The sequence below is a fragment of the Lutzomyia longipalpis genome, chromosome 3 (genome assembly GCF_024334085.1).
Source record: "Lutzomyia longipalpis isolate SR_M1_2022 chromosome 3, ASM2433408v1".
NCBI lineage: Eukaryota > Metazoa > Arthropoda > Insecta > Diptera > Psychodidae > Lutzomyia > Lutzomyia longipalpis.
The window spans coordinates 25,461,687-25,488,403 of record NC_074709.1 but is presented as its reverse complement, the minus strand read 5'-3'; the positions used below and the strand labels follow the sequence as shown (position 1 = coordinate 25,488,403).

Below are 26,717 nucleotides of genomic sequence, written 5' to 3'. Positions count from 1 at the left end.
TATTCCTTCATGATAAAAAATGCCAAAAACTGTTTTGGTGAAACAAAAATCCGCCATTTTGTGTTCTAGTGGTGACATTGAAATGTATCGAAACATATGTCAGATTATAGCTTATTTCAATACCTTTCCATAACTAGTCAAGAAATTTCTGTAGGTTTTATAGAACTTGAGATATGACCATTTTTATGCATCAAATTACTGAATTTTACAAAAAAAATCAACTTTGCCTACTAAGGGATGGTCACGTTATTTTGGAAACTCGGGCGAACAAAATCGATCAAAAACTGTTTTTTTCGGTGTTAAATCTTAATTCCGAGTATCAGCAATCGTGGCGCTAGTTGTCAAAAATGTGAACAAAGTGATGTGCCACGTGGTACGGTGACGTCACTGAGTACACAGCAAAATGGTATTTTAGCTCGATAGAGTTTCCAAAATAACGTGACCATCCCTTAATACTGATCACAAATCGTATTATAACGCATAAACTAACTTCTATACGTTGTGGGACACCAACTCTTATAACTGGACGCGTTATGATTGACTTTCATGATATATTCACAATATGCGCTAAAGATAAGCCAAATTTGATGATTTTTGTTTGAGTTTTTTATAGGGGGATTGTATACTTTTAGGCGCATTTTGGTATTAGAATGAAAAATCAGCTTAAAGAGCTTTTGGAAAATTATGAGATGAATTTACAATGAAATTGTTTGTTGAATGTGAAAGCTAAACGAATTTTTTTTTATGATTATTCTAGGAATTATGTTGAAGTTAATCATAAAATAAATTAACGAATAAATTATTTAGGTACCTATGCTAGAAATTCTCATTAAAATTTTTCTTTTATCAAAAAAAAATCCAGCTGTTACAGTGTTTGAGATGTTGCCAAAATAAATATAAAAATAATCTGGATGACTTTACGCATCTTTTAAGCTGGAAGGGCTTCTTCAGAGTATATAGAGCTCATACAGTATATCCTTCTTTATGCTCCTCAATAACCTTCCCTGCTGCTCTGAAACACCTCAAAACTCATCATCATCGTTGAATTTAGTTCGAGGACAAACAAGTAGATGGGAGAGGATGCGCTCCAGAAATTTCCATGTTGAAGCAACAACAACAAAAAAAGGCCAAAAAAGTGAGGGACACATCCTTGTTCGTCCTGGCGCGAAGCATTCCCCAGCAATGACAACTTATGTGCAGGCAGCCTCGGTTGGAGTGTTGTTGAAAGTTGTGTAATTAAATTTCACTCTGTTAACAATGGAAATTATTTTGTCAGTCTTCCTCCTCCCGCGCCGCTGTCCAAAAGTGCACGTTACACCAAAGAGTTTTCCCCGAATTTTGGGGGGGGGTGGATTTTCCCTAAATTCACCCACTTCTCGCCTCTGTACTGGACACGAGAGCATGTGGACATGAGATGTGATGATGCATCAGGATTCCTTCGTCCATTCTGCATGAGAATATTTCCACCCAGAATCTGTCTAACTTTTAAATTTGCTTTTTTAACTGATTAATCAGAAGCTATACAGTCAGAGCTTTTTTTGCAGTGTAAAGCTACCTTTAAACATAAACTTTTCCACGACGTTTCAATTGCACATTTTGTAGCACTAAAACTATTTTTAAAACCCCATTCAAATGCATTTCCATTGAGCCAATTATATTCGTTGAAATAAATTATTTTTATTTTTCTCCAACTCAAAACATCCCCTTAAAGGGGGTGGAAATTTATTTATCACCAACATTTTCTCAGGGAAAAGTACGTCGTGAGACTCAGCACGAGGGAAACAGCCCAATTTTCGCGGAGAAATAAAAAAAGTTTACAGCTTATGGGAAAATTGTTGCAATTGTCTCACAAGTGTGTACATTTCCTTCTTCGGTTGTTTTTCACACCCCCTTGAGGGTGGTGCGGGAAAAGTGCATGGAGAGAGAATGTATATCATGTGGATTATCTTTAAATTTAATGAGAGTATTCGCGTGAAATGTAAAATCTCTCTCTTACTCTCTCGAGGCTAAATCGGAGCAGATGTTGCAATGGAAGATGATGTGCTCCATTGAAGTATCATCCGTTGGGTGCGGTGTAATCATGGAGGAGAGGGATGGGGTGGGTAATTATGGATGAGTAAGGGATTAAATGAGATTTACGCTGAATTAACCCTGAATTAATCTCTTCACAGAAATCTCGCGCAAGGGCTGTGAGAAATTTAAATAAAATCCTCGATAGAAATCGACATCAACCATCGAGGAACAGCAAAAAAAAATTCATTGCCCAATTTGGCAAAAAATGTTGATTTTTTTCTGCCTCCTAGTCCATCTTTTGTGTCCACACAAATTATAAAATGGCTCAAATGGGCGTAGATTTTTTTTTGCATGGAAGCTGGGAAAATAAAAATAATTTATGCGCCAGCGAGAAGCCACAATTACTCTAATTGCCTCGGCGATTCGGTGTGTACTCTCTGGGGCTCCTTTTGCAAATAATATTTCATGGATGATCCCGCCTAATTAATGCGCTCACTTGCGGCAACTTTTCCCAATTCAATTTCTATGGAAATATCCCTTTGTAATTTGGCGGAAATTTTCGGGAAATTTCTTTCGTAGGAAAACTGAGAAGATGCGATTGAATTTATTTAAATTCTAAATATTTTACTTAATATTATGCTTAATTACAAAAAAAGACAGAGACGTTAATAAAGAAAAGTCAAATATTAGATGAGAACTGTCAAACGTAAGAAGAGAAGCGTCGGAGTGTTAAAAAATAATCCTTGAACGTTAGACAAGAAATGTCAAATGTTATCAATGAAACATCAGAATGTTAGAAAAAAGACGTTGAAACTTAAAAAAGAAACGTCAAAGTTCAAAAAGAAAACGTCAAACGACAGAAAATAAACGTCAACGTTCAAAAGGCAAAATCTTTATTTCGAATACAACAGCCATTTGCTCTTTTATTTCCAATTTTACTGTCCTTTAAATTGAAAAATAGAATATTCAAAAAATATTCCCTTTTAGTTGCAAAATTGTAGTAACCAATACCCTTGTTCAACGACAAAAAAATTAATTAAAAAGCGAAACTTTAGTTGAATCTGACGGAATTAAACGTTTCTGGTGTTGTAGGATTAAGACACAATTGACCACTGAGGAAGACGCACAGTAGCGTCGAAAGCTCTGGCCCCTAAAATTGAAAGGATGCGTTTGGTTTGACTTACCATCCCTTGGCTGACGCAATCAGAAGGATTAATCCTACAACACTAAAAAGCGAAACTTTAGATATAATACTGCCTTTTCATTATTCCACATAAATAAATATAAGCAGAATATATTTTTAATTGTGGTTTAAAGGATTTATATAGAATACCTGTGAGCCATTTTTTTTTTCAAATAAAATTACTTCTCATTGTTGAATGTTAAACTGCAGGGTATTGTTTGAAAATGCTAAACTCCTCTGGAAGCGTTGGTGTGGAAAGACAAGCGCACGAGGCGGCAGAGTTTTGGCTTTTGAGACTCAAAGAGTTGTCCATTTAATTGGATCTCTTGGAGGGTGTTTTGTTTAAAATCCTACCCTGAGAGTGTACTCTGCCCCCACAATAGGGGTGGTTGCTCTGTTGTTCTGTGGCAACGACAACGGGGAGCACGGGGGGGGTGGCACACAGAATGTCCCCGAGAGCTTTCTCTCTCCCTGGTAAATGTAGGTACATTGTTGTTGGTAGCGCAGCCACCATTTGTGCCGAGTGGGCTCTTTGGAAGATGCTTGGTGTTTCCTGCGCAAAAGTGCTGATTTAATTATGTCACGATCACCGGAGCTGAACTAATCAAAATCCAAGCACGGTGGAGCAACTGTTGGGGTGGGGAGTTGGGGGTGCGACGATGGCCTCAATAGCACACGTGAAAATGTCGAAAGTGAAGGTGAACACGAATGGGTAATTGATGAATTGTGTCCATTTGGAAAATCTCTGCACATTGAGTGTGACACACGAGGAATTTGCAATTAAAATACAACATACACCGATTATTCCCTCCGCCCCCTCCCCCGCCCTCGCATTGGGGCCCACCCACTCAAAAGACCCACCCACCGATTTGTTGACTTCAATATCACATCAAAAATAATTGGCAATTTTCATGCAATTTGAGTATGTTGGCCCCATCCATGTTCAATTAGGAAACGTTTTCCGCAGCATCGCTTTTTAATTGTAATAAATTAATTAGTATTCCTGGGATTAACCAATTTCCAACCCAAGTGACATTCACTCCATTCTGTTGCTACCATCCACCCCCTCGACAAATATGTTACTATGGGGGGTGGCATCATTTCGATGCCGGATGACAAAAAAAGGCACGGGGTTTGTGCACAATGTAGCATAATTTTCAATTTTAATTTAATTGGAAATTAAGTGTTCAACCTCCCCACTTTGTCACTCATCGTCGAGCACTCTGGCTGGCTGGCTGGCCATTCCCCAACCCTCCCGCATCGTCCCTCTGATGCTACAATTTTCAGCTTATACCTATTAATTGTATCGTCCACCCACGTACGGATTTTTAGTAAAACCATTTGAATTTTAATTTTATACCTTAATTCTCTTTTGCATGAATGTCCTTTTCAGGGCAGTTGAAAATACATTCATAGCATTATTATTTTATGCAATTTGGCAATATATGAAAATTGAGAAAGGATCATTTAAAATTTCTGATTTCTTTTAGACTGAGATTCTTAAAAAAAAAAATAGACAAAGACTTGAATTTAATTTATAAATCAAATATTCAATTTTTCAAAATAATTTTTAATAAAAGATTTTAATAAAAATAAAAGAAAGTCAAATAAAATATTACCTTCATATCTTTAGTCTAATCTAACACAAACAGTCTGAATATTTTTGTGGCTTTCATCACTTCTGGGGATAAGGAGGTGTCCCTGTGGAGAGTAAATTGTCTTCCTGTCATACCATGGAGCGACCGAAGGATACCTTCCAGGCTAAAGCAACCCCAGAGTGGGGAAGCACTCCATGGGACAAGAAGATATGAGACAAGATAGAAAATATAGTATTCAACATGTGCAAGAAATTGCATTAATATTATCTGCCATCGACAGCATTGAATTTTCCTCACGTAGAATATCTATCAATTTCCCGGGGTGGTGACGAACAAAGACAACTCTCGTAGCCCCCCGCCTCATGGGAGTGGAGTCTCGGTGCGATAAGTGTCCCATGTAGCAGTCATTCCATTGATAATTATCCATAAATTTTGATTGTAAGTGGGTGAATCTCTGGGGGGAGATTTTACCATCATTTGTCGTGTGGGGTTTTCTCCTCTTCTTCTCTTTGCTTCTTCATCTATCCACACACACACACTCACGATGCTCAACTACACTGTGTGACACCCCCACATTCTGAATGACATGATTGGAAATTTCAGGAAAGATAAATTGACACACTCTCGCCCATTTTGAGGTCACACACACAGAGATATCTCGCTGAAAATCTCTATCTCTTAAAGACGCATTGAGGGATGTGTTGCAGGTTAAAGCTTCAAGAGAAATTATTCTTTTTAATTTTTCCTACTGCAAGAAAATTTTAATTGAGAATTTCTGTACCTTCATGCTAAACTAAGAAAAATAAATAAATTGAAAGCTCTACTAAATCTCTTCAATTTTAATAAAACTTAGAGAATCCTTCTATATCTCACATTTTACTAAAGCCAGGTTCGCCCTGAGGTTCGCTGACTTACTGATTTATCTTTAACTTTACTGCTTAAAAATGTCCTATTTTTTCGTATTTAACCTCTTGTATTCAGGCTTGGCTAGACTACAGTTTTCTTCAAACTAGGTTTAAGTTTTTAAAGTCAGTCCTAAGATTTTTAAGCAAGGTCTTTAGACTAGACTTAAGTTTTTTTGTAAAGTCAGGCTTTTAAGGTTTCAGGTTAGATCAGGCTGAACTAAATCTGAATGCGTCTCAAAAGTCTGACCTAAAAGAAACTAAGGTTTGGCCTAAAAAAATAGACTTGGCCTAATAAACGGCCTAACTTTGTTTCTTAAGTCAGGCTTAAGTTTTTTAATTCAAACTTACATTTTTTGAGGTGTTACACAATTTACCTTACAATTGTTTAAGATAAAGCTTTTATAGTTTTAATAGTTAAAACAGGCTAGGTCTAGAATGCACTTAACACTACCTCAGAATGACCTCGATTAAAAATCTCAAGCCAATCCCTTATACTATAACAGTTCGCGAAAAAACCAAACTTACAAACAAAAACAGACTTAATTTTTTTTAATTAAAAAAAAGTAGTACCTAATTAAAAATTTAAGGGTGGAGGGGTAGGTAAAATCTCCGGGTCAGAATGTAATGTGAGGTGGTAAACCCTATATTTAGCAGACAAAAATTATTATTTATTAAAGAAAAGAATCATTAACAATGGCATTAGAATTAGAACTTCTACAAGAATTGCTTTGAAAAACAATTATAACCATTTAATTGTGAAGATATCTCGCTCATTTTACAGTGCAATGGAGGCGCCAGGTAACAACCAGGCGTCTCCACCAACTGCTTCTCTTAACCCTTTAAATTACGAGGATACATAATCCACCTCCCTTCTATAAAATATTTTTAAATAAATAATAAAAAGAAGTATTTATAGTCTAATCCAACAGTTGCATGAAAAATATTTTCTCTGTTGCAATTTATAAGTCAAAATGTAGGCAAGCATACCTATAGTAGATTATATGTATATGTATAGGTACATAGTTTCCTGAGTGCAATGCTGTAAATGCATTGCTGTATCGATTGAGGTATCTTCGCACACAGTGGAGGTATTTCTTTTGCAAATGCCTTACTCTTTTCACGTATAAGGGAGCGCTATCGAAAAGAAGAAAATAGGGGTGTCTGTCGTGTGCTTGTGCCACCCTCCCCAGAGTGCTGCACACCCCTTTCAAAACGAAGGAAATCCGCTTCTTTCTCCGCATGCTGTGACATTAGATTGAATAATGGGTGAATGAAGATGTGCAAAATGCACCTTGCAGCAGCATCGTCGTGATCCACACACACCCACCCACTTGGCCCCGATGTGTGTGCAGCATCCGTGGCGAGAAAAGTCGAGGAGCACCATGAGATGTAGCATACTTGTGAAGGATGTGGAAGCAGGTGAATCCAGGCACGGGCAGGGGTTGGAAAAAGAATAATACAGTGGCTCCACCGGGGACGTGATCAGAATGCCATGCCGCAGCAGAGGTGGGTATGCACTCGTCACTTTCTTGGTTGAAGTTGGGGGGTGGTGCGCGCGGTATTCAAAGGAAGGTGGCGTCTTGTATACTAATGGCAGATTTATGCTGATACCCCCGGAGCGCGTCAATGGGAGTCGATAATCAACACTCCGCCATCACACGCAGATGGAATAATAAGGTGCAATGGGGGCTCACGAGGCGTTGGCGGGTGGTTGAGGAGGGTAAGAAAAACGAAGTACCACCATCCCCCCACACGAAAGGAGCGTCGCATTCAACCCACAAAATATTGTATTTTAGACGATGGATTTCATGTGATTGTTCACGTCGCTTTTCCAAGGAATGGTATATATCGCAATTTATTGGATGCCAAATCATAAATATTCAGCATAAAGTGACCGAATAACCTTTCAATGTTCCAATAAATTGGTGGCAAAGCAGAGGGAAAAACACTCAGCATCGATTGTGTGTATAAATATTGCTGTGACACCCTCTGTGTGGTACGTTATTATATAAATTTTCCAGAGTAGGGTGACGAGTGCTAAATTGAAGATCACCCATTTGGGGGTTCCTCACACCCGTATATGCCTTTTGCCAAACCAATATCGCGCGGGACAATGGTATGGAGTACTGACACAATTCGGATTTTCACCTAAATTGACTTTAGCACAGATCATGTCAATCTTCTTGGAAAAGCGCAAATTAAAGGACAAATAGGATAAACGAATAAACCGACAAATGATTAAGATAGATCGGCGACGAGAGAGTAATTGAACCAACGAGTTAAGGGTTAAATGGATAATTCAAATAAAAACTGAAGAATTGAATATTAAAAAAATTAACGAATGGGCAATGGGGGCAATGTAAAAAACATAATAACGAATAAACGAAAGTAGGTATGGACAAATTAACGAACAAATGGATAAACGAATAGACAAATTAACGAACAAACGGATAAACGAAAAGACAAAATAACGAAAAAAATGAATAAACGAGTAGACAAATTAACGAAAAAACAGATAAACGAGTAGACAAAATAACGAACAAATGGATAAACGAGTAGACAAAATAACGGATAAACGAATAGATAAATTTAACGAACAACGGACCCAAAGGAATATGTATAAGAACTGTCAGACTAACGAAAAACGAATAAACAAAGAGTCAGATTAACGAAAAACGAAGAGTCAGACTAACGAATGACCGCATAAACGATCAATCCAATAAACGAAGAAAGTTTAAATAGGTACATATAATAAATAAGCAAAGAAGTAAACGGATAAATGAATAAGATTTGAATGTTTAATCTTAATAGCAACAGAAAAAAATCTCAAAGCTTTTTTTTTACTTTTTAAACCAAATACAAGGATTTACTCAGGATGCTTCCCTAGAGCACCCCATGTGCGGTTTGTAGGTATTAGACGATAAGAGTTGGGATAAACGGCAGCAAATATCAACAGCAGAGAGCATTTCTCACCGACAGAGTTGATAAATTGCACCCAATGCCACTTTACGTAGATTAGGATGATCCCAAATGAGCGCGGTATGAGGGGATGGTGAAAGAAAAGGAAAATTCCACGCCACATTTCACCCTAAATGAGATTATTTGATATTTTCAGCAAGAAGTAAGATTGCACCCCATACTGGGGAAAATTCTTTTTGTACACACTGCAAGATATATTTTCAGAGATGGAGATTTTTTGCAATTTAGGGAAATGAATAGATTAATTTCCCTGGACTTGCACAAAAAAAACGAGGGCATGCAGATGAGCCGGGGTGCAATTCTACAAAGATTGAGGAAAAAGAAGTGGAAAAAGTTTCAACTATTCAGGAAATTATTCTGAAATTGCTCCACGTTTTGGAGAAAAAGAAAATTTATTTTATTTTTAAACTTTATTGTTTTTTTTTTTTTTTGAAATATTACATTTTCTATTCTTTACTTTAGGAGTTGTTCGCTGGTTCTCAATGGAGGAATTAATGAAATTCTAGGTTTTAACCTACAATACCCTCAACTAGAGCAACAACAGAATCAATCGGATTCACGATTTCTGCCACAATATCCTGCGTTTGATCCTGGACATCCTCAACTACAGTTCCAGCTGTATCAGCGACCTGTTCAGCATTGACAATGGCAATCACAAGTTGTCCAAGAATTTCCCCCATGCCGGGTTTTGCTGGAGAATCCCAAAAATAATAAAATTACCAACCAAATCGGCCAAAGATTAATTCTGAACTTTGAGAAACTTCTCACCAACACTCTGCGTGATCACGCACGCCATTAAGAGCAAAATAGCAAGAAAATGCATTTTCAGGAAAATTTCTTTAAGTTCTTTTACTTCTAATTGTTTGAACTAAACTGTTGCTGGCTTCCAAAATTTGCTGACTTTATAATCTCATTTTTTCGTGATGAGTTGGTTTTTATTTCGGGCCATCTGTTCCAATAAAACTCTTTCAAAATTAAATCGAAATTTTTCATCATTCATCACACCTTGATCTGAATTTAATTAAAATAAAACGCATGAATTGTGTTTGATCTTGAAACATTTGGATAAATAAGAAATGAAATTATCTCATAAATCTTACACAAAACTAAATAAATATATAAAACAAAAGGGGTGAGTGTTAGAATGAAAGGAAATTCAATACACATAAATTTATAACATAAAAAACCAAAACAATGCGATAAAATTACGTAAAAGCTAATAAGCGCAAATAATGCGGTTGAAACGCGAAAATATTACAAGAAATTATAGAAAATCGCAAAATGAAAAAGGTCTCAATCAGAATACATTTTGTAAAATTGTCTCTCTTACAATTTTCCGCGATTTCTTGCATTTTTTTTTTGCTTTTTAATTCCTGAAATTTTTTCTTCATTTTACATAATCAAATAAAAAAATCCTTTAAGCCTCCTAAAGGATTCAACTCTGTGGTGCCCAGGGTGGAAGGACAAGTGAGGAAGCTGAAGGATATGGGGTGGATATGGTGTGAGAGTGGGCGCAGATTATTACTCTGGCCACTCGTGCTGTCCATATGAAAAGTGAGTCGCCGGATGATGTGACCATTTGGCACAGGCGACATTCGACACGCTCGAGAAATATTGACACCCACTCCGAGTCGATCAATCTTCTCGGCCAGGACCCCCCTGAAACTACTCCTCTCAACCCACCCAAATCCAACAGATGCATAAACTGAGGATGGACAGTACTGCAGAAGATGATATCTTCTTGCCCAATTGTTGCGCAATTGCTTCTATATTTCTCTATAATGTGGATTTTTTGTGTATTGTGTGTCCTGTGGCCCCAAAACCTCCGGCAATTCACGAATTTATTAACACATCCCGCACACGGTTAGGACTTATAGTGCTCTGGTGTGTCCATAAAATCTACGGGGATGTGTGTGCAGGGAAAGTCCGTTTTAATATATAGGCGCACAAAAAGGCATCCACGAGGTACCTACATACATACCAGAGGGAGGATATCCGCATTGCTGCATCGCTTTGGAGCGAAAGCCATTGTCATAAAAAAGAACCCCCAAAAACGACATACACACGGAGGTTTTTGGCAGATTAAAGTGGGACAAATATTGCTATTTTGTTGTGGTGGCCCACACAGAAAAAGTCACCCCCTATCCCTTCTCCTTTCTCCTTATGAATTGTCCTCGTAAAAAAATTGTTGAGCATCACAGAGCTATGGGGGTGTGTGTGGTTGGCATGTCCACCACCCCCGCATACAAAATCCAAAGAAGAAAATCCCTTTTGCTATTCTTCCAGCATACTGGGGGAATTTTTCATGTCATCTTTCGTGCAGGAACTTCCTCCCGGTAGCATTCTGGCTGCGTGACGGCCAAAAATCGTTTTTATTGCAGCACCAACCTTGTTCCACAAAACGAAAGATTTCAAGCAAGAATTCTACTGATTTTTTTTATTTAAAAGTTTAAATTCAGTCAGAGAATCTTAAAAGGTTGTTGGACAAAATTGCTGTAAAATACGTTAAAGTTTTGCTGAATTACTTGTAAAGAATGCATAAATTGCAATGGAGGCGCCTGGTGAAGATGAAAAGTTCCAAATTAAGCTTTTTTTTAAGGAAAATCTCGGATTTAAAACGGATTTCTTCAGCACCTATGATGTTTCTTGTTTAAAATCAAAATTTTTACTTCAGAAATAGTTTAGGAATTGCAGTGGAGTCGCCTGGTGAACACCAAAAGCTTTTGGTAAGAAAAAATCTCGCATTGAAATCTAATTTCAATTTCTAATATATTTAGACAAAGAATTTGCTTTTAATTGACCTCCAAAATTGGCAGTGGAGGCGCCTGGTCATACAAATACAAGGAAATAACTCTTAAAAGACAATATTCTTGCATTTTCTTTATGTTCTTGTCACAAATTGAACAACAATAAAACAATTTTCAATCATAAACTTTTATAGAACCTCCAAGAAAGTAACAAAAAGTATCTTTTTTTTTTTAATAAAAACGTAAATCTACTTCTCTCAAGACTTCTCTTCATTTAATTTCGAGGTCGTAGCACACCCGTTGCCACCCCCAATACAAATCTCTTCACCCCTTCTCCGAATTTTCATGAGCCTTTGCCGCACATTTTTCTGTGGGGGATGTTTTTCTATCCTTTTATTCTCACCGCCACCCGGCTCCCATTCCGCACGGCGTGGAGATGCCAAAGAGCAACATCGTGTTTTGCGCATCCACGATAAAACCACAATTCACCCATTGGGCGCTTGGGGGTGGAGTAGCCCCAACCACTTCTCACAAAACTTTGCTGAAAAGCCAAACTTGCACTGGCACATTTGGTATTCAACAAGCCTAGCTCCGAGGCGCCTCTCCGACCCAGAAAACCCCCGAAAGGGGTGCGGAAAATTTCCAAGGGTTTTCATTTTACGACATAGATGGGGAATATTTGTGTTCTCACCTGTGGCTCACCAAGTATTTTCCAATACAATCCCTCTCCTACTCTCCTAGCGTTGTGTGCTTCTCGCGCACACTGAAATGACCAATTATGCAACCCTTGTCTTCGGCTGTATCTCGCACAAACTCTGTCCCATGGGGCGAGTGGAGGGATACCTCTTAAAAAATAAAAAAAAAACGAAGCATGAGAGAAGGACGACAACCCTTAAAAAAAAAATAGGACGAGATTTTTCGATCAGATTTTTTTCAACATTCGCAGTTTGGATGTAATTTTGTGGGAGTGAAAGTAGCTTGATGGGATTGAAGGTAATTTTTTCTTGCATTTCCCTTTGATTTTTCACCAGAGCTTCTCCGGGTTTGCCTGAAGGTTCTAATTTTGACGTTAAAAAAAATTGATTAGTTTCTGGACTCGAACCTGACTTATGCTTGAAGAATTCTCCATCTAACTCATTACTCAAATAACTTTATAAGATAAAAAATTATTTGAAATTTAAGTAGTTACCTGTTTATTCAAATAACCTAAATTTTAACGAATTGATTACCTCTCTACAGTTAAAATATTGAGAAAGATCTTTTGCTTAAATTTTAAAGAGATTTAAAAATCATTTAATACATTTTTTGCAGTTTTCTAGTACTTTTTGATTACAACTTCAGGCTGATTTAATAATTTTCTTGAAGTGTGTTTTACAATATATTAAATTTTAACGGAATAATTACCGGAAATAACGGAAAAATTAAATTAAAGAATGCTTAAGGAAATTTTAGCAACTTTATAGCATTTCTTAGCTATAACTTCAGGGGCTTTAGGATGGTTTAATAATTCTCTTGTAGTTTATTTAAATATTCTGAATGTTTAACCGAATCTTCGTTATTCTAAAATTAAGGAAATTAAAGAAACTTCCTTCCAAAAGAACTTTTAAGCTAATCTACTAATCTCTAGTTTAATTTGTGATAAAAAAAAACTTCACGGAAGTTTAATTAGTTTTCTCGCGGAGATTTAAAATTTCAAACACTTCAACAGTATATTTATAATAACCTTCATTGAACAATGCAGCAATTTCACAGCATCCAATATTGCCTGAAACAACAACCAGAAAAAAATCCAACATGTAACGTAAAATCGCCATCATCGCACCCCAAATTTCATTGGAAAGTCCCATCAGAGAGAGGAATTCGTTATTTCACCGTTTTAACTCGATCACCATTGTCCCTTTTATCCAGATCCAATTTATTCAACTAACCAAAAATAATCTGATCAACCCCCGCACCACCCGCACAGATGTCAAAAGCTCGCACTCCGGGAGCTTTTCGAGCTATTTTGCCCATTGCAGCGGAATGATGATTTTTTTTTTTTTTTTTGAAAAACAACCACGCGAGGAAAATACAACCGGATTTTCCGTATCCATTGTCTTTACTTCGCAATCGATGGGAAAAACCCCATTGTGGATTTTTATATGCCTTTTTTTCTATCACCCTATTGAACGCACCGCGTTTCAATGCTACAAAAAAGCATCCTTTCCTATAGATAAAAAAAAAAATAACACCGTGAAAATAATACATTTTTGCTTCACTGATATTGTTATTGAATCATTTTAAATTTTTTGTATATAATCGGACAAGTATCTCAAGGAAAGGGTTTTGAGTTTACAAATCAGGTAGAAACTTAATTAAAATTGTTTGATCTCATCTGGATATAATTTTAATTTAAAACTTTGAGATTGAAGTGATTCTAGCAGTTTTTCTCTTATAAAATTTTACTGCAAGAACGATTCATTTAAAGTGCATGAATCTGTTAGAATTTTTTATCCACAACGTATTAAGTATCAATTGGCATTCAACAGGTTAACATGTTAAAAAATAGTAAATTCTAGCAGTTACTTATAGATTTTTTTATCACCACAGACAATGCCAATGTTGGTTCACTTATAAGAATCACAAATTTAGTAAGAGTAGTTAAGCCTATCCCTGTAATTTAGGGAAGGATTTAACTTTTTCGCATCTCCAGTTTTTTATTTAATATTTTTTTATTGTCGCAGCTTTTTTTTTTTGAACTTAAATTACTGCAAATTAAACTTTTATAAAAGTCCTTAACTTTATTAGTTAATTTTCACTTTAAAATATTTAAATGTTCTTTAGAAAAATTGAAAGAAATTTTGCCAAAAATATTTAATAAACATAAATTAATTCCAAAAATTAATTGAAGAATTAATGCAAAATGACTTGAAAAATTAAAGAATTTTGGCAAGAAGATTAAAGAAGTAGTATCTCCCACGCACAACAATCTCCAGTAGCAACCCTCCGTCTTTATGCGATTCCTTCCCGAACCAAAGAAAACAATCCCCACCCACCCCCCAGTCTCTATATATTTTACGAATTTAACTTTATAGCCTCACACAGAAAAATCATCGAGGCGTGCAAGAATTTTTCAGCATTGAAATATCAATGCATTGTATTTTTATTCCTGAGTGAACATTTTTGCATTGTGCTCTCTTGTTTGCCATTTTTCTCTGTATTCACCCCAAAATTCACCCCATTCTCCCTCCCTCCCCCACTGTCATGTGGGTGGAAATCAAAAAGCTCTCTCCATGCAAGAGAGAAAGTTTGGGGTGGGTCACCAACCCAAAATACATTCAACACAACAACTGAAAAAAACCCACCCCAAGAGTCCATTGAATCGAAATAATTTCCAATTATGGAGGGAAAATTCAATTGGAAAGTGCCTTGTTCAATTACGCCACACACCACCGAAAACCAACATTGCAGGATTTGCACACAAACTATACCAACCGTGTCCTGGCATTTTCTATATTAATTTCCATACCCATTCTCAATTGCATGGGGAGAAGGGTTGTTCTTCTCTGTTTGATTTTACCTTTCTAACCTCCGTAACGGAAGCGTGAAATTTAGACACGGCCACGAATAATTTTTTGGGGACATTTTGATGGAATGCATTTAACATCCCCCCTCCCTCCCTTGGTTTCAATACTAAAAGACTTAAGTTTAATTATTAAATTTGCAAAAATTGGGGGGATTTTGTACATTTTCTGGGAGAGTCTTTTGGCCTCCAGATCCTTTAGAATCGTATCCAAATGAGAAAACTTCCTAAAAATTCATTAAAAATCAAAAACTTTCAATTTGAAGTTATTTTTTAACGTTTTTTAATGATTTTTCTGCATTTTAATGAATAAAATGATAATTAGGGGAGGGCGGGGCTATTTGTGTCAATTTGGATAAATCGCTATCTGCAGGACTCCCACGGGGCAAGAAATTTTCCTCGATAGGCCATTCTCATAGGAAATTTCCTTGCCTACAACTTTGTCTAAGACCACTTTTCTCTATCTACACGCGAAATATGAGTTTTAGAGCTTTTCCTGAACCCTTCCGCTTCTGACTTTTTTTAAGAATTCGTCGACAAGTATTGTCACCAGCGGGGGTAATTAAGTCGGTGGAATTTTCCGACATTTCCAAAGATTTTCCACCTGAGAGATTAGTTGTAGCTACTAACCAAACTCCTGACTTGTTCATCCACGGCAAGGAATTTCACTTTTCTATCCACTAAAACACAGAATTTTGGAATTTTCTCAACCCCTACATTTTGCAACAAAAAGGTTAGAAAACTTGTCAATATTTTGACGTTCCATATGATTTACATTGGTGACAAAATTAGCCCCACTCGACATGTGTTGATTTGAATAAATGTACAGAAAAATCGTTAAAAGTTAGTGAAAAATACACCTTGGCAACGTTTTCTGCATTGACCTAGCTTGTGGCAAAGACGGTGAGATTGGAAAATCGCTAAAAGAAAAGTGTCGGAAAATGAGTTTTTCTCAACACACAAAACGTATTTTTGGAGGCCTCAAAATTTGTTTATTTTTTTATTCCTAAACTATTCATCGGATAATCCCCAAACTACAGTCAACTATTGAGGGTAGGTAGGACTTCTTATCATAATTTTTTCAGGTGCTTCCGATTAATAACTTGGGAGAAATTGCCATTTGAAAATTCCAGACTGTCACAAATAGCCCCGCTCTCCCCTACTGTCATGTAGGGTGAGTTGAAATAAAATGGGGTTAATATGTGACACAAAACAAGCCGCAAAAGTCTGCCTCTAATCTAAAATATTTCTAAAAAATGAAAAACAAATGGCAAAGAATTTTTGGAAAACTAAAAAGAAGATTTGAGCAAACCGTTATAGTTAAAAGCACATCCCGCAGCCGCTTGACAAATTTTGATTTAAAAAGAAATATAAAACATTATTTTCTTTATTGTATGAGAAATTTTTCCATACTTCACTGAATAAACTCCTTTATTTCTTTCAATTTTTTCCGACGCTCCATTAAAATTTTAATTCAACCCAAGAAAATACAAAGCTTCTATTAAACTAATCTTATACCATTTGACAGTAAAAAATATTTTATTTGCAATCTCTGATACCTGCTGCGCTGCAATCTCCTTTCGCTTCAATGCCACCCCATCCCCTTTGGAAAATCCTGATGTTTGTCACGCAATAATTTATGTGGTAGCATCCCCCGTGACGGCGATGGGCCAAGCCAATGTAATTGCCGAAAAGCGCCAAATTCAGGGGAGAGGTGCGATTTCGTTGCGTGCCACGAAATCATTGAGGTGGCGTAAATTTATCGTCCTTCCGGATGCCCCGGAGGGGTTGAAAAAAATTCTGCTTAAGGGTCTGAAGAGGATCTACACGAATTTATCATTCACCATCCCCTTTCCCGGCTATTTGAAGGGGGTGGTTAGAGCATTCTTCACCCCAAATCTTTCCCCTTTTGACAGTATGAGGGGGTATACAACTCCCAAAATCAAGCACCGGTGTGTGTGTCTACCCCCAAAGTTCATGCATAGAGGACTGAGGAGCGTCAACAAGTAGCATGAATTATACCCTCGACTTATCATCATCATCATCTCATCTCACTTTGTACCTCAAGGGGGACGATACGTGGGGGCTCTTGAAAAATTAAGGGAAAGCCCTTTTCTCTCAATTAAGTCTTCCTGCTTGATTTTTTTTTTTGCTTTTTTTATAGGTATACAGATTTTCATCCCCTAAATTATTCTCTCTCAAAAAGAATGGAAAAGAACATGCAATTTAGACAGGGGAGGAATGAAAAATCTGCTCAACAGGGTGGACAAAACGTCTCTTTAGTGTCTGAAAATTCTCTCAAAATATTTCATAAATAAACTTTTATAATTTTTCTTTGATTTTCTAATGATTTTTTGACTTTTCTTTGATTTTTTTTAAGTTAAAAAAGAAATATTAAAGCCATTAAATATTTTTCCACCCCACCCTGTTAGAACATAAGGAAGATAAATTCCATTAGTTTAATGCTCCACATATTCTCTTTAGTTTTCATGAATTTCCACGAAGAAATTTTCAATAATCCTATTAATTTTCCATCCACAATTCCTGGGAAACTTTGAAAATATCAATTACCCTTTAGCAGAAAGTTCAGCAAGAACATTATTCCACGCAACTTATTTAGCTCATTGATCGATTTTGATTGGTCTTTAATATTGCAATTGTCGCAATGTAATAATACTTGTGAAAATTGAGAAAATTACCCCCACAGAGCGCCGATCAGGAGCACACCCCCACATCAAGCAACAAGGTGTGTGCGGGGGTGGGAGAGGCCGGAAAATTGAGTGTATAATTTTGTGTCGACCAGGAAAATCGTTCGCCACACTTCCTGTCTGAAATATTAAATAGCTCATTAATAAAATGTCCTTCCACGAGGAATTTCCTCGCCTATTTTCCATCCTCGGGAAAATTTATCATTGCCCACATTTACCGTCGTCGTGTGACAAAATAACGCGTTAATTGCGTTCATCTGCACCCTCAACTTTCTCCTCAATCGACGTCAGAGCAACCACCCACCCCACCAACCCCTCTGCGTCCCCCATCGCTGATGCCTTCACCCCGGAAAAAAATTGACAATGTATTGGGAAGACGATTAGTGTAATTAGCAGAATGAAAGTCCAAATGGAAAAATTTTCCTCGTACTGGGTGTGATAATTTTTGCACCTTTCGCCAGCTTTTTCTCATTTTTCGCCCACACCTCCCCCTCATTTTCCCCCATGCTCTCCATAGAGGGCTAATGGAGAGAAAAACACGTGTACCAGGGAGGAAAAATTAATATCTATCGCCAATTACCTTTAGCAATTTATTTCCGTGACGAATGTTTCCATATATTTTCTATCAATTTTTCCCATTTACTTGTTGTTGGGAAAATCTTTAATTTTGTTTTTCGCGCCTCTGAGGGGTTTTTTGCGGTAGAGACAGCTTGTGGAGAAATTACAGCAAACTAGCGCCATCTAGTGGAAATATCTCAACTATTCTGGTGAGAAAATTCATTTTTTGACTGTATTTTTAAGATTTGTAATTTGCTTGTTGAGGAAAACTCATTAAAAATGCCAAAATGTAACGGAAAGCTAAGTAATTTACCAATAGCGAGGAGAAGATAATAATAAAAAAAATCTCAAAACGTCGCTGTTCGCGAAACTTCCGTATTTTGCACGATAAATTACACTTTATTACGGAGCAAGCACGTTTTGCATCCGTACACCTTGCCTTCTAAATCCGATCTGTTATTTTCGCCGCCAAATCATTAATTTTTCCCCACATTCTCTATTTTCACCACTCGAATTCGCCACTTCGAGTGCACGCCAAATTCAAATATTTTTTTTGTTTCTGCTGCTTTTTATTTTTCTTTTAGACTGATTTTCAATTTTTTCTTCTTTTATTGATTTTGTTGGTATTTTACCCACAGAAATGCCGAAAAAAACTAAAAATCTTGCATAAATGTTGTAAATATTCCGTTCAACTATCGCCATCTTGTGAGAAAATTCAATCAAACTAATGCCATCTATTGAAAAAATGCTTCTATTTCAAAAATTCCAATAAAATGACTAAAAACTATCCCTTTTATCTTGAATTACAGTCTTCTTGATACATCCATAGTGATCTAGAATTAATAGCCTAAGCTGGGCTCTTAAATATGCGTGATGGCGTGTTGATTCAGATTTGTTTGGGGTGGCCGCGACTGAGATCGCTTCCAATCCACTGCAGCTAAAGCAAGCTTATTGTGGGTGTGATGGCGTGTGGAAGAAGCCACACAATCTGCCACGTCGCAGCATACAAAAATACAACATAACTCTCTGAGTGAGAGGAATGGCGTACAATGAAACATCCCTGAGGAGCCTGTTGATATCCGGTCTGTCTCTATCCTCGTTTTTTCCGGGAGCACACACACAAGCAAAAAGCAAGCCACCCACTCTTCCATCCTAATGGCTTGCGTTGTGTGCGACGAGGGGGCTGGGAGGGCAGCAAAAATGACCGAGATTGCGGTGGAAGTCCGCCCCATAAATGTGCACATTAAAGGGAATTTAGTGGGTGCGATAACAATTTGAAATACGACAGACTAACCCACACGAATTATGCATTCGCGACAGCTAAACCGGACAAAAAGCCACCCAAAACGCCATTCAATTGGCGCACCCATCCCCCCGCGCGCCAAAAATCCCCAACGAATTCTCGCAATGGACACTTTTGGGCGGGAAGAGGGTGCGAATGGGGGTTGCAGCCCCTAATCCACGCTGGTCCTCTTCATGTACCAACGAGTGGGGGTTAGGGGTAGGGGTGCATTTTAAGGGCATGAAGCTAGTTTGGAGTTTCAATTTAAGTTCATTTGTGGGGCTTTTAAAGCCACTCCAGCCACTCTCATGTCCACGCTTCTACTGCAAATTGGAAGCACACGAAAAGGATTTTACGTTGGAAATTGCAATTAATAAATTGTTGTTTTAGGAAAGGAATCAATACTACTCAATACGTGCTCTTAGTTGCATCGTTTTAGGTAAAGCAAAATTAAAAACTGAATAAAAATTATTTATTTTTAAATTGAATTTACGTCTGCAGTCAGTCTTCATCGTCAAATTGAATATAAATGGGCAGAAAAAGCATAGTTCAAGCAAATTGATCTGGAAAAAAGTCGTTGAAAGCAATGAAAGAAATTTAAAATTTGAAAATTAACCGAAAAAGGCAAAAATTAAATTTTCGTTAAAATTCAATTGTAGCTTTTCAAGCCGAAAAAAGCTCTAAATAAGATCAGAGAGTCCCTCAAAATTCATCCCCAAAATTCTTAAAATCATCCCTTAAAATCCTTAAAATAAAATAATCTTCTTTATAGGCAAAATCAAACTATAATAAAAAATTTTTCTGTGTCTGCACCAAAACGACGTGTTTCCCAACCCCGCAAAAAAAGCTCCCTTTGCCAGAATGATCCAAACAAATGGAGTTTTTCACCCGCAATTCCTGGGTGTGGAGCAAAAAAAATCGCACAAAAGGGTTGCGAATTGGAATACAATGGAAACATTTTTTCCTCTATTTTAGTGCATTTGTGGGATTCAATGGGATTCCCAATTGATTTTTTCTCTCTCTCTTCCTCCCTCTGTGTGTCTCTCTTGAACATTTGGCGCGAGTACAAAGGAAAAGCTTTTTTTCTGTGCCGTGGTGTGTGGGGGTGGTTTGGGGAAAAAGCGAGAAAAAGGGCGAGAGATACATTTTGATGATTTGCTTCCTCGAGGCGAGGATTCCATCGTTTGGACTAATCAAGCGCGCTGCTGCCTCCAAATTACATTTCCCTTTTTCTCTGTTGTGCCCCCACACACCGCCCTCCACGGCGCACACCCCGGAATCCACACTTGGGGGTGCTTAATTACTTGAAGAAAAGTGATTCAGAGAAATGAAGGAGAAAGGAGCCAATTTTCCAATTTGGCCACCTCCCCCATATTTGAGGACTTTTCCCTCAAAGGGCTTTTGATATTATCTCTTCTTCTCCTCACCGCATGGTCCCTTCTGTTTAGGGGTTTGCTGTATGTATACTTCATCCTCCTTCATTCACCCCTAAAGTTCCCTCTACGCACTTAATTTGAACGATAAGGAGAAGTTCCGTTAAAAAAAAACCTCAAGGGAGGTTTTTTTTCTCCAAAAGGGAGGATTTTCTTTACTTGTCTTCCTTAAGATAGTTTGTTAATTTAGAGAAGATCCTTAAGTTGATTACTGAACTCATTTTTTTTTGCCTTCAAAACGTACCTTAAACTCATAAAGTCATTAATTCTTCTTAAAGAATATCTTTAATAAATGCAACAGTTTAAGGATCAATTTAACGGAATTTTCAAAAACAGACAATTCTTTTCAAATCCTTCACTGAAAAGACTTTAATTTATTAATAAAACAGAGCAAAAGGCAAAATTAGGGTATTGGTGGAACAGCTTGAAAAGTATGGAGATGGGGGTGGCAAATAATTCTCACCTGAGTGACCTTTCACCTCAAACCCACGCCATGCCAACGTGTGCTCAAAAGGGGGTGCCCGTCAATCTTCCGCGCGCGTCATGCAATTACCGCTGACGCTGAAATTTGTCACACACTTGCCGGTAATGGGATGGGGGCGCCCACAGACGGGGGTGGGGGGTGGCGTGGAAGGCCAGAAGGGCTAAATGTATGCGGGGGCTGGTAGGAGAGATTGAATGCCCTGCCCACTGCCAACAGGTGCACTCGATTGACCATTGATCCCATCAATTATCCTCTAACAAACGCTTTTTGGGGGCTATTTAAGCTCTTTCCCTCAGCTTTGAGGATTCTTTCATGAGATTTCCCTTTAAAAAATTTTTTTTTTAAGGAAAAATTTATTGAAATCTGATAAAGAAAATCATATAAAAAATCTGGAAAATGCGAAGAAGAATTTTTCTGGTTTATCTCATTTTTCTCCATTGATTTATTGAGAACACAAGGGGCGTTTATCTGGTGAATATTTGTGATTTTTTTGTGCCGAATAATTTTAAATCTTTTAAATACAGGCAAAATTACAGAATATTGCTGATTTATTGATGTATTTCACATATTTGGATGAATTTTATAGCTAATTTTCTTAATAAATATTCCCAATTGTCACGCTTTAAAACAGAAAAGAAATTTTTAGACTCTTTGGAAAGGAATTTATTCGTTTTAGTTGTAGAAAAACAGAGAAAATCCATCATTTTGAGGAAATAATTGAAGGAGATACAATACATACACCTTTCTATTGGGATCAGCTAAAAATAGGGCAACAAACATTTACTAAAATATGCAAAAAGAACGTCGCCACCATTTTGTTTTTTTTTTATCTTTTTTTTTTTTGAGTGAAATATTCATGCTAATGGTGCAAATCTTTGTCGACGATATTTGACTTTTTTATCAACATATTTTTATGATTTTTGGTTTATGCTTCGTGTCGGGCGCTCAGAGGGCAACCCTAAATTTGAATTACTGCCATCGCTTCTCGGTGCGCAGAGCGCCACCCGTGAAATAAATTGTAAGTTCCTTCACGTCAAATGATTATTCATTTGGCACTTCCGGTTTGACAGAGAAAGAAAAATCACGCGTGGAATTGTGCGATCCATAAAATAATTAATTTGTGCTTTAATTTCATTTTGCATTTTATTTAAAATCAATTTAGACAGTAAAGTAAAGTAGTAGGAGTTAGTTGTGAGAGAAATTTAGTGAGAAATAAAGTTGTGAAGGAATAAATCTTGGACTTTCAATTGCGGCACATTCCCGGAGGGGCCCTCCACGTGTCTACATTGCATTCGTGCGTGATTGCGCCTATTTTCACGTCGTTTGTCCACCACACCTGCCGTTCGTGGCCACCAATTGAAGACAGCGCTCATCAAGGACACAAAAAGTTTTGTCCTCCGGCCGGAAGGTCGAGGATTCTAATCATTTGTTTCTGTCTTTCAAGGTTGGTGGACCACGACTCCTGCGCTTATTGCTTCTTACGTGCATTTCTGATGGTTTACTAATCTTTGCCTGTGTCTCGTTAAAGGTTGGTGGACCACGACATCATTCTTATTGCTTCTCGCTTGCCTATTTTGGGAAGATATTAATTATTACCTGCATATCGTTCAAGGTATGGAATTGCTTACACAACTGCGTGTACACTTCGTTTTCTTTTTTTGCTACTTCAGCACTGACCGTCATTGGTTTTATTCTCGTTTATCATATCTCATTATACATGTGTTGGATGTTTACCTTACGGGACATCCTAATATTTTCTACCCGCCATTGTCATTCTACTTTTGTTCGTTCACGCGTCAAGACATGAAATGTATTGAATTCTTTTTATAATAAATTATCAGTGAATTAAAAGTATCGAGTGTGTAAAATCTATTTCTATCGAACATCTTGTTGATCTGGACATCTTTCGGCCACCCGTACCATCGGCGACGTTGAGGGATATTAACTAATTAAATCTCATCTCGCAGGTACGTCCAGATGCAACAACATGATTTTTTAAAAAATATATTTTCTACAGAAATTCGCGTGTTATGTACTACCTATCATATAAATTTGCTTCCTCAAATACGGAGTTTTCTAATATATACAAAAATCGGTAAACTCCTTTTTGATCTCTCAAATAAATCGAATAATTTCTGATTTCCTGAATTATCCAAAAAAGGCGATTCATTATGAAAAAAATGGTAATTTTAGAATAATTTTAACAATGTTCGCCAATATACTTCCAATTATTCCGAATAATTCCCCAAGAAACCGAATATTTGCATAATTTTCCAACCAGATACTCACCCCACCCCTTTGGTACATCCTACTTTCCTCGCTTCTTTCGGGTTTAAAACGACCTGAAAATTAAGGAAATCCCCTCTCCAAATAAAAGACATAAAAACTCTTCATCTTTACCAAGTATATTTTCCTACAACTTACACTGTTCTGGCTCCTCCTGCTCAAAGAAAAAAATGCTCTGGTTGAGACCACATGTTGAAATCACTGTTGCTTCCCCTTTGGCGCCTCTTCCGTCTTCGGTGGCTTCTGCGTGGGTTTATTCCAGTTCTGTAGCCCTTCAGGGAGGGAGGTGTCCTCCTCCAAGCCACCCGTTCCTTCAACAAATTCTTCATACGTGGACTTCTCCTTGAAGGGACGCCGCCCGAGGAGTTCAATCATGTCGTCTCTGCTTAGAATTTCATTCTTCAACAGACGCTCCGCAACCTTCTCCACATCCCCCTTGTGCTTGTCCAGCAACTCCCGCGTCCTCGTGTGAGCTTTCTTTATCAACTCCCGCACTTCTGTGTCAATGAGTTGTGCCGTCTGCTCGGAGTAGGGTTTACTGAACATCGGATCCCCGGGGGCGCCCATATCGAAGCTCACATTGCCCACTTTGTCATTCATCCCGAAGCGCACAACCTGCGCATAAGCACTATCCGTTACCTTCTTCAGATCATCCTGCGCCCCCGTTGTGATGCGCCCGAAGAAAATCTCTTCTGACACACGCCCCCCGAGGGTCATGCACATCCGGTCGAAGAGCTGCTCCTGCGAGAGAAGGTATTGATCCTTTGGCAGGTACTGCGCATACCCCAAACCCTTTCCACGTGGGATTATGGAGACTTTCAGCAGGGGGTCGGAGTACTCAAGGAACCACCCAGCTACTGCATGCCCTGCCTCATGGTACGCAACGGTTTTCTTCTCATCCGGAGCCAGAACATTTGTCTTCTTCTCCATCCCAGCGATTACTCTCTCAATTGCCTGCTCAAAGTGCTTCAAATTGATGGCTTCATTGAGATCTCTGGCTGCAATTAGGGCTGCCTCATTGCAAACATTCGCAATATCAGCCCCCGTGAAGCCTGGCGTGAGGGCAGCCATCTTCCGGGAAAGTTCCTGCTTATCGAGGTTTGTCTTCAACGGTCCCAGGTGGACTTTGAAGATACTTGCTCGGCCCTTAATGTCCGGAGCTGGGACAAAAATCTGCCTATCAAAGCGTCCCGGACGCAGCAGGGCCTTATCGAGGATATCCACGCGATTCGTTGCCGCCAAAACGACGACATTTGTGGTCGTATTGAAGCCATCCATCTCAACCAGCAGCTGATTGAGCGTATTCTCCTGCTCTGAGTGCCCCCCGAAGCTCTTCCCACCCCTCTTGCGCCCCACAGCGTCGATTTCGTCAATGAAAAGAATACACGGAGCATGTTTCCGGGCCATGGCGAACATATCTCGCACCCTTGACGGCCCTACGCCAACAAACATTTCGAGAAACTCCGATCCGGACACTGTGATAAAGGGCACATTAGCCTCACCGGCTGTTGCCTTTGCCAGGAGGGTCTTCCCCGTACCGGGTGGACCCGTTAGCATGGCCCCTTTGGGAATCTTCGCCCCCAAATCAATGTACTGCTGCGGATTCTTGAGGAAATTCACAAATTCCATAATTTCAATCTTTGCCTCCTCACATCCAGCCACATCCTTGAAGCGAACCTCAATCTCATTGGAGTTTATCAGCTTTGCCGTTGATTGCATCACACCCCCAAAGAGCCCACCCCCTTTGCGCCCTCCCGGCCCACCCATCATCTGTGCCGAACGACGCATCATGAAGAGAAGGAAACCAATGATGAGGAGCGTCGGGAGGAGTCCCGTCAAACTGGCTGCCTCAATTTCTGAACGATAAATCACTGGGACGTAATTTACCGGCTCCACACCCATATCATCCTGGGCATGCTCAAGATTCCTCTCAAAGGAATCCACGCTGCCAATGTTGAACCACAAAACTCCCTGAAAATTAGGAAAATTTCAGATTTCCCTCAAAGGAACTTCCGGAAATGCTTCTAAAATCAAAAAATAAAAAAATACTCACTCCGGAATCACTGGAACTGCCTGCAGTTAATCTCACTCTAACCCACTTTTTATTGACAACCTCCAATTTCTCCACAACTCCCCTGGACAGGTAACTGCAAAGAAAAGCCCCAGGAATGCTCTTTAAAATACCTTCCCGGATGGATATTTCCGGAAGCACTTACTTTGTTACAAATTCCTTCCATCCAATTTCCTTGTAGCCCATCTCAAAGTACGCAAGCGCCCCCACGAGGGCAACAGTCCCCAGTGCCCCAAAAAGTATCCATTTCTCCTTATCACCCCCATCACCACCAATTGGCCTCCCGGATGAGCTACTTCTCTTGCCGCGTGGCGGATTTGGGGCAAACATCCCAAAATTCCAATCATTCTTATCCTGTGGTGTTCCCGGAGGGCGTGCTGAGGCACCCTTTGATGGTGCCGGTGGTGGTGGTTCAACCGGAGGTGGTGCCTCCTTCGCCTTATCCCCCTGAGTTGCCTCTTTCCGTTGTCTCCCACCGGATTGCTTGAAGTACTTCTCAAATCCCTTTGGCGGTTTCTCACAGAACAACCTCCATTCCCTCATGAGGGCATCCCACGTCCATGGGCTCACATCTTTGCGTAAATTGGCAATATCATGGTGAAACTGCAAAACAAATTGCAATTTTTCACACAAATACCCAAAATTGCATCACAATTTTGAGGTTATGTCACTCACCGAACTCAAATGTTTCTTCCGTAAACTCCCCAAGAGACTCCGTTCCAATTTCTTTGCACTCGTTAGGAGACGATAAGCCATTTTTCTGCTATTTTACACTACTTTACGGCAATGTTTTTACATAATTAATGCGAAAAATGGGGAAAAAATAAAATTCATCCACCCAACTAGTGTTCCCAACCTCACTTTTATTACATCTTCCAGTGATTCTTCTTCTTTCTCTTTACTTTCCT

At 38.5% G+C, this 26,717-nt stretch overlaps 2 protein-coding genes across 2 annotated transcripts in view; one reads left to right on the top strand and one right to left on the bottom strand.

Moving 5' to 3' along the window:
• Nucleotides 1-26,717, top strand: part of LOC129792945 (beta-1,3-galactosyltransferase 5) — a 1,144,668-nt gene that overhangs the window by 2,695 nt on the left and 1,115,256 nt on the right. The gene's annotated exons all lie outside the window — the stretch shown is intronic.
• LOC129792901 (AFG3-like protein 2) lies at nucleotides 23,837-26,704 on the bottom strand. The gene is made up of 4 exons (XM_055832313.1): nucleotides 26,485-26,704; nucleotides 25,955-26,412; nucleotides 25,792-25,885; nucleotides 23,837-25,709 (listed from the first exon to the last, which is right to left on the bottom strand). The coding sequence occupies exons 1-4, from the start codon at nucleotides 26,563-26,565 to the stop codon at nucleotides 23,937-23,939; spliced, it is 2,406 nt and encodes an 801-aa protein (XP_055688288.1). The 5' UTR covers nucleotides 26,566-26,704; the 3' UTR covers nucleotides 23,837-23,936.